The sequence below is a fragment of the Peromyscus maniculatus genome, chromosome 3 (genome assembly GCF_049852395.1).
Source record: "Peromyscus maniculatus bairdii isolate BWxNUB_F1_BW_parent chromosome 3, HU_Pman_BW_mat_3.1, whole genome shotgun sequence".
Taxonomy (NCBI): Eukaryota; Metazoa; Chordata; class Mammalia; order Rodentia; family Cricetidae; genus Peromyscus; species Peromyscus maniculatus.
The window spans coordinates 50,617,269-50,629,510 of NC_134854.1; the positions used below are offsets into that span (position 1 = coordinate 50,617,269).

General features: G+C 42.8%; 1 protein-coding gene across 3 annotated transcripts in view; it reads right to left on the reverse strand.

Annotated features, from left to right (window-relative positions):
* Positions 1-2,110: 2,110 nt before the first annotated feature.
* Agk (acylglycerol kinase) overlaps positions 2,111-12,242 on the reverse strand; it is a 77,409-nt gene continuing 67,277 nt past the window's right edge. For all 3 annotated transcript variants that reach the window (XM_006997082.3, XM_042273104.2, XM_076566447.1), the window contains exons 14-16: positions 6,374-6,444; positions 4,419-4,503; positions 2,111-3,143 (exon numbers count right to left, since the gene is read on the reverse strand). In XM_006997082.3, coding sequence (XP_006997144.1) covers positions 3,006-3,143; positions 4,419-4,503; positions 6,374-6,444 — 294 coding nt within the window. In that variant the 3' untranslated portion in view covers positions 2,111-3,005. The remainder of the gene's footprint in view (positions 3,144-4,418; positions 4,504-6,373; positions 6,445-12,242) is intronic.

Below are 12,242 nucleotides of genomic sequence, written 5' to 3' on the forward strand. Positions count from 1 at the left end.
GCCTGTGTGCTGTGCTCCTTTACCAAGTAGCTTCTGATAGGAGGGTCGATGGTGGCTCAGCCTGTGAGCAGAGCCCAAGGGCTGAGTGCGGCTCTTACTACAGGCCGAGGACAGGCACTGGGGAGCTGCGGCCAGGTCTTTGAGAGACCGCGGTTGGATAAGCGCTCTCCAGGTAGTGGAAACTGAAGTCAAAGAACCAGGACTGTGTGCCCTTGAAACCCACAGGAAACTTCTAGACTCTAGAGAAGTGATTTTGTTTCAGAAATCTCTTACCAGAATTTTATGTGGCATTATATAGTGATACATATGCACATGTTTATTTATACTCTAAAATTTTTATTTCAGTTTTTTCTTTGGGAGAATGAACTGTAACACTGGTTACAAAGCTTGGGTCCTATTTTCTAAGTGGGGTGGCCATATCTAATAGTGCCCTTTATAAGAACTAATGTTTTTATAATTGTCCTTAAAGTTCTAAAGTGACAGTTGCTTGTATAAAGGCCTGGAGGTGAACCCCCCCCCCCCGGCCCCCCACCATGATCCCCTCTGCAGAGCTGAGCATCTGCATACCTGTTGTTAAATGTGGGCCTTTTATGGATGTCCAAAGAACAAAGCAGTAGACAATGAAACCCAAGTCCTTAGAAGAAACTAGGGAGTAAAACGTCCCCCCTCCCCGAGACAGGGTTTCTCTGTGTAACAGCCTTGGCTGTGCTGGGATTAAAGGCATGTGCCGCCACTGCCCAGCATGTGAGCAAAATTCTTAATTTGGGCCCAATTCCTTTCCAAACCTCATGGCAGTTATGGTTAGAATCTGCGGCTACACACGGTGTTTTAAGAACGAATGCTAGATACTATACTGGTCCTTCATGCTGTTACAGAAGCACAGTCTTTTATTTCCATATAACATAGCAGCCCCTTCCCCTCCACAGCTGGCACAGGGTAAGTGATTTACGCTCATCTCCAGACTCATCTGTTTGCTGTTGTTAAAGCAGAACGCTTACCACCACCACAAGCACACAGAACCCAACAGGCAAGCCTTATGTTCTGTGGTCTTGAGTTCCGGGCTTTTTTGTAGGCACTGTCTATCTACTCCATTCATGCACTGACTTGACTGCAGTGGGACACGTGGGTGGGTATCTTACTGTCTTTACATTTGAATTTTATCTTCCTGAAGTTTCTGCTACTAAAGGTGTCACTTTCTCTTTCACAATGACAAGGGCTCAAACCAAATTCATACAGTGCAGGCCTTCTGGAGTTCAGGGGCTTCTCGGCATGAGCAAAGGAAATGCCCATGCTAGTACTAAAGTAAATGGTACTGGGGCTGGAGAGAAGGCTCAGCGGTTAGGACCCAGGTTCACTTCCCAGCACCCACATTACAACTGTCTGTGACTCCAAGATCTGACACCCTCACACATATACATATGTAGGCAAAACACCAATGCACATAAAATAAATTTTTAAAACAACGTAAAAAAACCCAAATAAATGGTACTAATGACCTGATAGGAACTCCTTCTATAAAATCAAATGTTTTTAGTTCTCAGCTTGCAACAGACTAGAGGAAGATCTAATCAGATTGTTAGTTAAGAGATCATTATTAATTTTAATGCAGTAGTATACTTTTTCCCACTAATGTCAAAGCAATTAAAAAATGTTGTAATTCTTACTCCCATCTTCTTTCTGGGCTCATAAATAATAAAAAATGAAAAAGGAATATAACTGATACTGGATATCCTTGTCTCACCACAATTATTTACATATTGGATAAATGAACTAGTTACGAACAAGAACATTCTAATAACAATTTTCAACTACCAAAAACCTACTTACTGCTTCAAATAACTCTAATAATATATGCCAATAATTGTTAAAACAGTTGTTCTGTAATGAGTTAGCCCATAAGTTATTTAGACTTGTATTTTTTGCTGAGGAAAAGCAATTGGTAAAAAATGCCAAGCATAAAAATAAACTATGATAAGAATCCCTTTGCTGACACAGTGGTTTAGAGATGCGCCCAAGGGAGAAAAAAAAATTTTAAATTTCAAATAGTGAAGAGTTACTTCACTAGTTTATTTATATACATAAATGAGGGATGCATTTAAATTACACTGGCTATGTTTAAAAGAATGATGTGACACTTTTTATTTGTAAACAACAGTATTCACATAACACCAGAAAGCACACTGACAAGTGTGTAACTTCCCATGAAAAATGACAGATGTCAACATGAATACGTGATTTTTAAAAAATACATATAATACATTTGGGAAAGTCAGTTTATGAAGTAGTTTTAAAATACTTCCTCTAGGTCAGGTTGGTTGACCCAGGAAGCAGCCGTTTAAATGAAGATTCCAGCCAGATTGAGTTCCACGGTGTTGGGGTGGATCCCAGGTCGGTAAGTTTCACCGTGCGCCTCAGTTGTGCACATGCAAACTAACAATGAAGAAGCACGGGTTTGCTCTTTCAACAACATAGTATGTTAGCCATGGCTGAGGAGGGAACCACCTCACATCTGCTTTCCAGATGGAGACCAGCCAAAGTGGAGGTCACGGAGGCACAGCACCCATGAGAGAGCCCAGAAAGAGGGAGAGGCACCTGAAGAAGGCAGCTGCTTCCCTTGGATGCCCTAGGACGGTCAGAAAACTGGAACAGGAGCTTAGTCTACACATTCCACTCTCCACTGTGGGGCAATCAGAAAATCCCAGCCCTTTCCAGCTCACTGAGTGCAAGAACTTCCTTGACCCAGCCGGAGCAAAGCACTATGGAGGAGGGATCAACTACCATGGCGGCACAAGGAAAGCATGGGCTAACAAGGCTGACCGCCAGCTGGGTGACAGGGTATGCACACTAGGAAGCACTACGGGAGGAGGGGGCAGGAGTACTTGCCATGAAAATTCCCTTGGGATCCTGTGACAACAACACTCCAGGGACAGATGAAGCACACCCGTCCCCTTGTGGTCCCACTGGTGGCTCGAAGTGCGGCCTGCGAGCGCCAGGCTGCTGCCGGGTCACTGGGATGCGCTCTGCAGCATCTGCTCTCTCTTCCTTGGGTCACAGAAGAAGTGCAGCTTCCGGGGCAGCAGTTTCACCTCCACGGGCATGGCTTCGTACTCCTCGCTGTCAATGCTGAAGGAGCCCTCAGTGCCCTGGAGAGAGGAGGGGTTCTGAATGCACCTCTGTGACCTCACTGTGGTTAAGGAAGCATCTCCCCCGAGGGCCCAACCTAACAAAATCTCCCAGTGCTGAATGGTCCCAGAAACACCTCAGTTTTCTCTCCAGTCCGTGAAAAGGATTTTTTTTCTTTTTTAAAACTTGTATCTCAAAGAGCATTTTGGAGCTTGAATGAGGTTAAAATTTCAAAACATTAATCAAAAGGCACCAGGCAGTGGTGGCGCACGCCTTTAATCCCAGCACTTGGGAGGCAGAGGCAGGCAGAACTCTGAGTTCAAAGACAGCCTGATCTACAGAGCTAGTTTTAGTACAAGCTTCAAAGCTACACAGAGAAACCCTGTCTCAAAAAGACAAAAAAAATTACCAAAAGGCAAGAGCCCTTCCATATTATACATGTATGAAACTGTCAAAGAACTAACATGATAAATAAGCAAGGATATCCATTGGGGAAAAAAACTGATGAATGTGTAACCTAGGGCCAGAGACTATAATCCTTCTAAGCTAAAAGCAAAAAAACGACAGCTAATTCTCATGTGAGGGACATTGTGTCCACTGACTCATTTTCATTACTCCCCAAGACCTGCTGGACTTTAGACTTGGGTGTGCCAACACCAGCACCATTACAGACTGTGGAGCCCTGCCATAACTCAGTTAATCCAGCATCTGCTCCACGACATCATGGTGGCAGCACACGGGGGCACCTCCTATCTGCCTGCAGTTTCAATGCAAGCCAGCCGCAGCACGGCCGTCGCTCTTCAGAGACCTGGAGTACATCTCTCCTGGAGCAGCAGCAATCAGATTACTTTCAATTCATGTGTCTTCACTTTTTAGTCCTACTTAGAAAGGCTGTTGTTATTCTAAGTGTAGCACACAACAGCATACTTTAAGGAAAAAAGAAAATCCACTGTTTACCAGCTAGAAAATGGCTCAGATAATACTCTTGGAAACATCTTTTGCATTATTGGCATGAAGAAGCAAAGGTCAGGGGAACCTAAGGATCACTTTGAGGGAAAAGCTTGGCTTAGAGACTCGAAGTCCTCGGAGGCCTGCTCCCAATCAGTAATTTAGAAGCTTCTGCCTCTCTCCTTTACCTCAGACCTGATAACGAGTTTGCCAAACAGAAGGCGCCTAAATGGCAGTCAGTGTGGAAGGAGGAAGAAGAAAATGGAGGGACAGACAGACCAAGCCAAAACAGCAGCCGGCCTAGCTTACCTCAGGAAGCAGCAGAGTGCAGTACGGGCCCAGCTTACCTCAGGAAGCAGCAGAGTGCAGTGACTGGCTTGAAGACACTCGGTACCAGCTGCGCGCAGGCCAGGGTCTCTCACCTTCTTACTTCTATTAGTGTAAGAAAAAGCAAGGTCAGATCTCTGATGGCAACTGCACTAGACTGCAGAAAAGCCCAGTCTCCCCTTTTGAGGGCAAGTGAAAGAGACGAGGACACGACACATTTTCCCTATGACTCTTGTCTAGTGTTGTGATCTGTTCTGGAGCGAGCAGACTGATTGTCTTGCTGTAGAGAACTGCATCAAGCTGAGGCTGTTTCTCTCAGTTGTCCGTTATTTTTAAATGGTTCTGCACCTATCTAGTTCTTAAATTGTTAATCTTAAATTTAAAAATTGGGATGTAATTACATCCTTTGAGAAAAGCATCAAACTTCTGTGATCCTTTATTAAGGACAAACTCGTTTTATTCTAGTTTAGGTTAGATACTTCTTTAATCTCTATAAACAGTCTTAGATGTTTTCTGATAAATCTCCATATGTAATCGCCTACTTAGCACATTTACCTTTATTAAATGGCCTTGGAGTAAAGCAGTCAGGCACAAACATACTGGACCTCAATGCATATGTACCCCATTTGGCTGGTTATGATAAATAAGAAAGGATAGAAACAGGAGTTTACGGCCAGCTTGAGCTACTTGGGGAGTTAAAGGCAAGCCTGGGCTGTAAGAGACCCTGTCTCAAAAAAAAAAGTCTATTATCTATTGTTATTTGGAAACAGCAATTCTTTTGTATATGGAATTGTCATCAGAGTTTTAAAAGCAGCTTCACCATGTTCCATTACGATATTCAGTGGACACATGAATTACACAAATTTACTTCCCTTAAGGACCAAAAGGAAACTTGGTGATAAGAATGTGAATATAATGCCATCTAACTTAAGAGATACGGTGGGGTTTTTTGTTTGGGTGTCAGTTTTATAAAGGAGGTTTGAATATGGCTGCCACCACTAGCCAGAATCACTTAAGATACTGTGTGATTTGTGCCCACTGTAGAAGGGACAGCCTTCTTCCTTCTTCCCTTTACTATACAGCGAGAATAATCAAAGGCTCCAAGGAGCCATTCAGTGTCTGAAGAATCTGTATCAAAGGCGAGAACAACACAGACTAATGAAAGCCACTCCGCTGCCTACGCTGGCATAGATAATGACGCAGCCATGGAGATACAGCTGCAAGAGCAGCAATGTCCAATCCCTAAATGGGCACGAGAGGGAGCACCAGGACAATGCAAAGGCAGCTGAGCAGACTCCTGTTGGCATGGGAACACACAGCTCCTTAGATACTTGGAAGATGTCTGGAGGGTTTACAGAATTCTCAGCCAATGACGATCCGGCTGAGGCAGGACTTAACAAATCAGGCAGGACTCTGAAGAGTCTACTGGATGAGAAAAGGGGAAGCCTGGGAAATGTCCAGGTATGCAGTGTCCTTTCAAGTTTGTCCTTGATGTTCTGGGAACAGGAAGACGAGGTGAATGGCATGCACAGTAAAAGATACTGGGAAGTGAGGCTCAGTGTCAAAAGCCTCCTTGAGACTAACAAGCAGCCCGGAGATGGTGGACATAATATCCTTCCGTTTTACAGATGGGAAAGGATTTAGACAAGTCAGTGACCTTAGAGTCCCAAGACCAGTGAGGAGCCAATCAAGCTCTTGGCCTGAAACTCGAGTCCTGGACTATGCCTGCAACACTGAATTCTTTAATTTCAATTGAAAGGCAGACTGTTACATTGTGCTTTTCCCAAAATGAGCAGAGGCAAAAGTACACAGGCACCAGACATGCCAGCTCCATTATAAAAAAGAAGAATTCCCAAACAGACAGACAAGGCCTTTACCAGGTCTCCACCTTAAGTGGAGAGCCCACTCTGAACAGAAAGGTTTGACGACACAAGTTATCTCATGCAGCTCCATTTCCCAAAGGCCAGGCGCTTACCCTATGGTTATGAAATCTCCTTTGCTGACAGTATCAGGCTCAATGAAAATGTTCATAAAGTCTTCTTTGCTCTGGAAAGATTAAGAACATGAATGTTAAGACTTGAAAACTGGGCTAACGCAGCTGTCACCCACAGGTGCCCGTCTTCTTTAAAACGCTCTAAATGCAAACGTGATAGGCAATCAGAGTAGAAGACAGCAACCTCTTGATTCCCCAGTAAGAGTTGTAAAACTGTGGTTCTATCCATACCAACGCCGAAAGATGATCCACAAGGGAGAGCTGTGGAAAGAGTCCTGAGTTCTGTGCCGTCCTCAGCTTGCTACCAGTCATGGGCCAGCACCCCAAGCCTAGCCTTCGTGTGGGCTTCTTGGAGGAGTTGGAACATGTCGGCCCAGGAGAACACACACAAGCCTCTGAGAGCCCTTGCTAGAGGTTCAAATGTATCACGAAGCACATCTCTCCCAACCAGGAATTACAAACACAATGTTCTGACATAATGACTGCTCAGAGTTCACACTTCACTCAACTACCTACCGAGCGCCAGCCAAATTTCTTTAATCCCTCAGAATTTTTGGGTTACATCATTGAACAAAACCCACAAGGAGCTTTGCCCACAAAGAACTTACATTTTACTGTTGGGAGTGTAAGGAGTAGATAGAATAAAACAGTGTATTTCTGAATACAGTAGAAAAGAGGTATATTAGAAATACATCAAAATATATTACAAAATATCATAAATAAACAAGCCTTAGGTGATATTGGTAGCAGTAACTTTTTAAAATATTTATTTACTTTTATTTTATATGTGTTTTGCCTGCTTGTATGCCCATACACTATATGCGTTCAAGATGTCCATGGAGGTCAGAAGAGGGTGTCAGATCCCCTGGAACTGAAATTAAATGATCGTGAGCCACTGTGTGGGTGCTGGGAATCGAGCCTGAGTCCTCTGAAGACCTGGGTCTTCTGGGAGAGTAGAAAGTGTTCTTCTACTGTGGAGCCATCTCTCCTGCCCCAGTGAGTTATGTTTTAAAGAGGGACAGGTGAGAGGGTGACTCTGATAAGAAGCCCAGGAGGTGAACAACAAGACATGTATTCATCTAGAGCAGCAGTTTTCAAATCACGGGTATCCCAGGAGGGTTGGTTAACATCAGGATCCTGTTTGCATCTGTGGCTAAAAGTTAATTTTAAAGAGACTCAGACTCTGCTATCATTCTCAGAGTTTCTAGCTCAGGGGCCTGTGGTAAAGCTCAAGAATTTTTAGTTCAAACAATATCCAGGTAATCTATGCTGCCAATCTAAAGACCATACTTTGAAAAGCACTATTCTAGGAACAAGCCATGCATACAAAGAGAAGTACCTAAACAGAGGCCTTCAGGTGGGGGCATCCATGAAATGTACAGAGAACAGCAAAGAAATCCACATGTCTGAGCAGACTGAGTGGCAAGGACAAGAGAAGCAGATGAAGATGGAGACGAAGGGAGCATCTTGTTGGGTAGGGCTCTGGAGACCACTTTACGGAATGTGTCTTTTAGGGTGAGTGAAATGGAGAGCCGCTGGAGGGTTCCAAGGAGGGTAATGTTATGGCTTTTTGTAATAGGGTCACTCTGCCTGCTGGGCTAAGAATTGAGACAGGGGTCTCAATGCAGAGGCAGGCAGTGAGCCAGTAAAGAACATTACAGAGAAATGATCAGGAGCAGCAAAGGTTCAGCAGATGCCAGGACAGTGATACAGGCCAATGATGGGACATGGCATTGGGAGCTGGCAGGGAGGACGAGGGAAACGATCTAGCCACCAGGTCTAATTAATAGCATAGCGGATAAAGAGGCATATTTAAACTTGCAGCGGGGCAGCACAGCCATGTTCCAGGTAGAATGGACACCAACATGTGTTCTCTGTTAAGGGCCAGCAGAGGTATCAGAAGGCTCTATGATTGCCACTAGATTTTGCTGTGTCCCATGTAAAAACAGTCATGCAGTACTTAATAAATTAGTGTGTTTGCATTCCAATAGAAGCCACAGAAACTTGAATTCTGTGTGATCCCATCTGTTTAAAATGTAACAACACCCTAGCTTGAAGGCAGCTGGCCAGATGTGCCTGTGGTTATCCTCTGCTGACAGCCACCCTTCAGCTTTGTTAGAGGCACAGTTAGGTTACCTGGAAATGGTGACTGCAAGTTGGTCTCCAGATTTCGCTAGAGGAAATGTCAGCCTGGATCAGACTAGTTTGTCCCATTACTGAGGAAATGCCTTTTTAAGAATCAACACCCCAGCTCTGACAATTTTCACCTTCACCCGGTGGGAACACATTTCTTGGTCTTATTATGTGACTGAATCTCTCAGGACTGAGCCTGTTTCTTGTGAGGAGTTATTTCTTCAACTCAGGTGGCTTCTCATATGCATATATCAGTGAAAATACAGACGAAGGCTACAGAGATCTGTGGATCCCTGTCTCACCCCTCAAGGCAGATTTCTTTTCCTTTGCCCTGTAATTCTCAATGCCCTGATCCCCTGAATTCTCAAAGATGCCTTCCCTGAGGAGACTGTGGACCCCTGGTAAGCCCTGCCTCCATGCAGCGGCCTCTGTCAAGCAGGAGGCTGGGGCAGACATAAGGCACACCTCACCTGAGTGTCCTCTCTCTGGGACCCCTGCCCTGTGCTGTCTGCTTCTTGCCAGTGTCTGGCAACAGTTATTTCACAGATTTTGATCAGTGTCGAATGTACAAAGGTAAACCTATTGCTTGCTCAGTATCTTGGCCAATAGTCTCATATCCATTCAAAAATCAACTCATATTGGCAGATGCGGTGAGAAGCTTATTGTTTTAAGGGATGATGAAAAGATACTTGATAGAATTTAATGTCTAAGAAATTTAAAGTTAATAAAGCTCTTAGCAAACCTAGCAAGTTCTCTTTATTAGGAACTTGCTTATCTAATAAAAGGTATCAAAAAAATTTCATCACATTCAAGTACAAAGCAAAGGCTCCCGTAAGCAATACTCTGTCCAGCACCACTGAAGTCCTCACAGGGTGGTGAGGAAAGGCAGAGGATTGTAACGGTAAAGGAAGAGACAGAGCTGTCACTGTTTGCTGTCGATATAGCAAAATCTATAGCAGGTCTAAAAGAGCCCATAGGCAAACATAATAAGAATTTAATTAGGATGCTGATTCAGCATCAACACACACACACACACACACACACACACACCACACACACACACACACACACACAAATCAATTTAATGTCTGTCTTTTTAGTCAGTTAGAGAATGAAGTTTTAAGAGATATATTGATAACAGTATCAAAAGTAAGATAACCAACAATAGGCAAATACTATAGAGAAAACCATAAAACTTCATTGAGAGATACTGAAGACCTCAGTAAATGAAGAGATACATCACATTGATACGCCAGAAGGGTCAATACTATAGAAATGCCATTTCTCCTCAAATTGATCTATATGTACAATGCAACCTTATAAAACTTTTATGAGGAACCTAATAAACATTCTAAAGTATTTATAGAAATCATAGGGCTGAAGCGATGGCTCAGGAGATAGCAGTGCTTGCTGCTCTTCCAGAGGAGCTCCAGAGGAGCTGAGTTCGGTTCCCAGCACCCTCATTGGGTGGCTTGCTGTTGTTGGTATTTTATCTTTTGTTGCGGAAGGGGGTGGGGTGGGGCGCTACCACCCAACTCCCAAATAAATCACACATGGAGGCTTATTCTTACTTATGAATGCCCAGCCTTAGCTTGGCTTGGTTTCTAGGTAGCTTTCCTTAACTTTAAATTATTCTGTCTATCTTTTGCCTCTGGGCTTTTCCCGTTCTCTTATTTCTGTAAATCTTACCTTTAATCCATGGCTTGCTGTGTAGCTGGGTGGCTGGCTCCTGGATTTCTCCTCCTTCTCTGGCTGATAGATTTATCTCTCTTCCCAGATCTCTCCTCTCTATATTCCCTCTGCCTGACAGCCCCACCTATCCTCTCTTCCTGCCTGGCTATTGGCCAGTTCTGTTAGACCATCAGGAGTTCTGGACAGGCAAAGTATCACTGCTTCACAGAGTTAAACAAATGCAACATAAACAAAAGTAACACACCTTAAAATATTCCACTACAGTGGCTCACAATCACCTGTCCAGCTCTAGGGGAAAAGATGGGTGGCACTTCAATAAACTGGCCCCAACAACTGGCTAATGAAATGAGTAAATACAAGTGGAGCCTTACCTTCATCATTCACAAAGCTCAATTATAGATGGCAGTTTTTCTTTTTTGAATAAAAATGGAACCAACCACCTCATGAAAATCATTTTAAGCTGGTTCTTCACTCAGCCATATATGGTGAGCATTTTGCCATATTAGTAAATACAAAGATTATAAATTAAATAAAAGCATAATATTCATTTAATCAATCTATTTAGTATGTGTTGCTGTTAAAGAATAAAAATGCTTATTTAAGAGACATTAAATTTCTGACATTCTACACTCCTAAAGCTGTTTTCATACTGTGGAAGTATTATTTTAATGATAAATAAAAATTCCAAGCTATTACATGACAGCTACAATGTCTGAATATTTTATTCTATTTGCTCTGTAGTGGTGAGGAAAACAGAAAGAAGAAAAAGGAATGTGCTCCACTAGTGATAAGAAGTACAGTGTCACATACCTTTGTAATTAGCACAGAGATAAAAGCCTTTAGCACTCTGAATGGGGCTGCTCATCTAGAGCTGCAATCATATGCCCACTGAGCTCAGTGCATTCATAGAGATTCAGTCATCAGAGAAAAGAACAATGGCAAAAGAACACAAGCAAAATACTGGGAATACACTGTTGCCAAAGGCTAAGAATAAAGAAAATGTGTAATAGGAATTTTATCTTCTCTTCAAAAATCCCTCCGAACAAAGGACTTTCCAATCTCATTGATTCATGGTGTTTTCAGAATTCTCTGTAAGTAAGGGAGGACTATGAGCACTAAGAATTTAACTGTTCACGCCCACAAATTAAACAACTATGCTTGCCAGGACAAGGGGGTATGCATGGGTTCTAGACACTTTATATACTCTACCAAAAATAGGAGGGTTACAGCTTATAGTTTCATTAAGGACAAAAGAGAGCTCTGTTCCCATGCACATCACCCGAGTGCTCCTGTGCTGTGTAACCACTGCGATCCAGAAGTTACTATTGCAGTTGGTGTTTCTTCGACATTGAACACTTTTTCTTTAACCTTAGTATAAAATGTAGTTAATCTGAGGGTAAGTTAACTAATTTATGTAAGATTCTTAGGACGACTCCCACATAATAAAGTCAGCAAATATGAGCTATTTTCCCTCTGTGTGCCTTTTCTTTTTCTTTTGGTTTTTTCGAGACAGGGTTTCTCTGTGTAGCCTTGGCTATCCTGGATCTCACTCTGTAGACCAGGCTGGCCTCAAACTTACAGAGATCCGCCTGGCTCTGCCTCCCAAGTGCTGGGATTAAAGGCGTGTGCCACTGCTGCCTGGTACATTTTCTATTTTTAGCCCTTGGGCCACTGTCTCTGTTTGCTTCTTATTGATTTATTTGAGGAGTTTGTGATAAGGAAAGTTAATAAATGCTGGTCTGCCACATTCCAATATTTTCCCTAACTGCTATTCCGAAGTTTATCTTTTTAAATAAGTAGATGAATGCATCAATATAAAATTTGCCTTAGGTGTCATGCTTAGAAAAACTTCTGTGCTTTCCAAGTTTATACTGAAAAATCATTTAAATTTTACTCAATACTTAAGTAGTCTTATTATTTTGAATTTAGTACTTTAATTCAACTAGAATTATTTCAGAAAGAAAAGGGGGCTGTGTTTGCAAATATTTTACAGGAGATACAAATTCCTTGTGTAAGTAGAAAACAA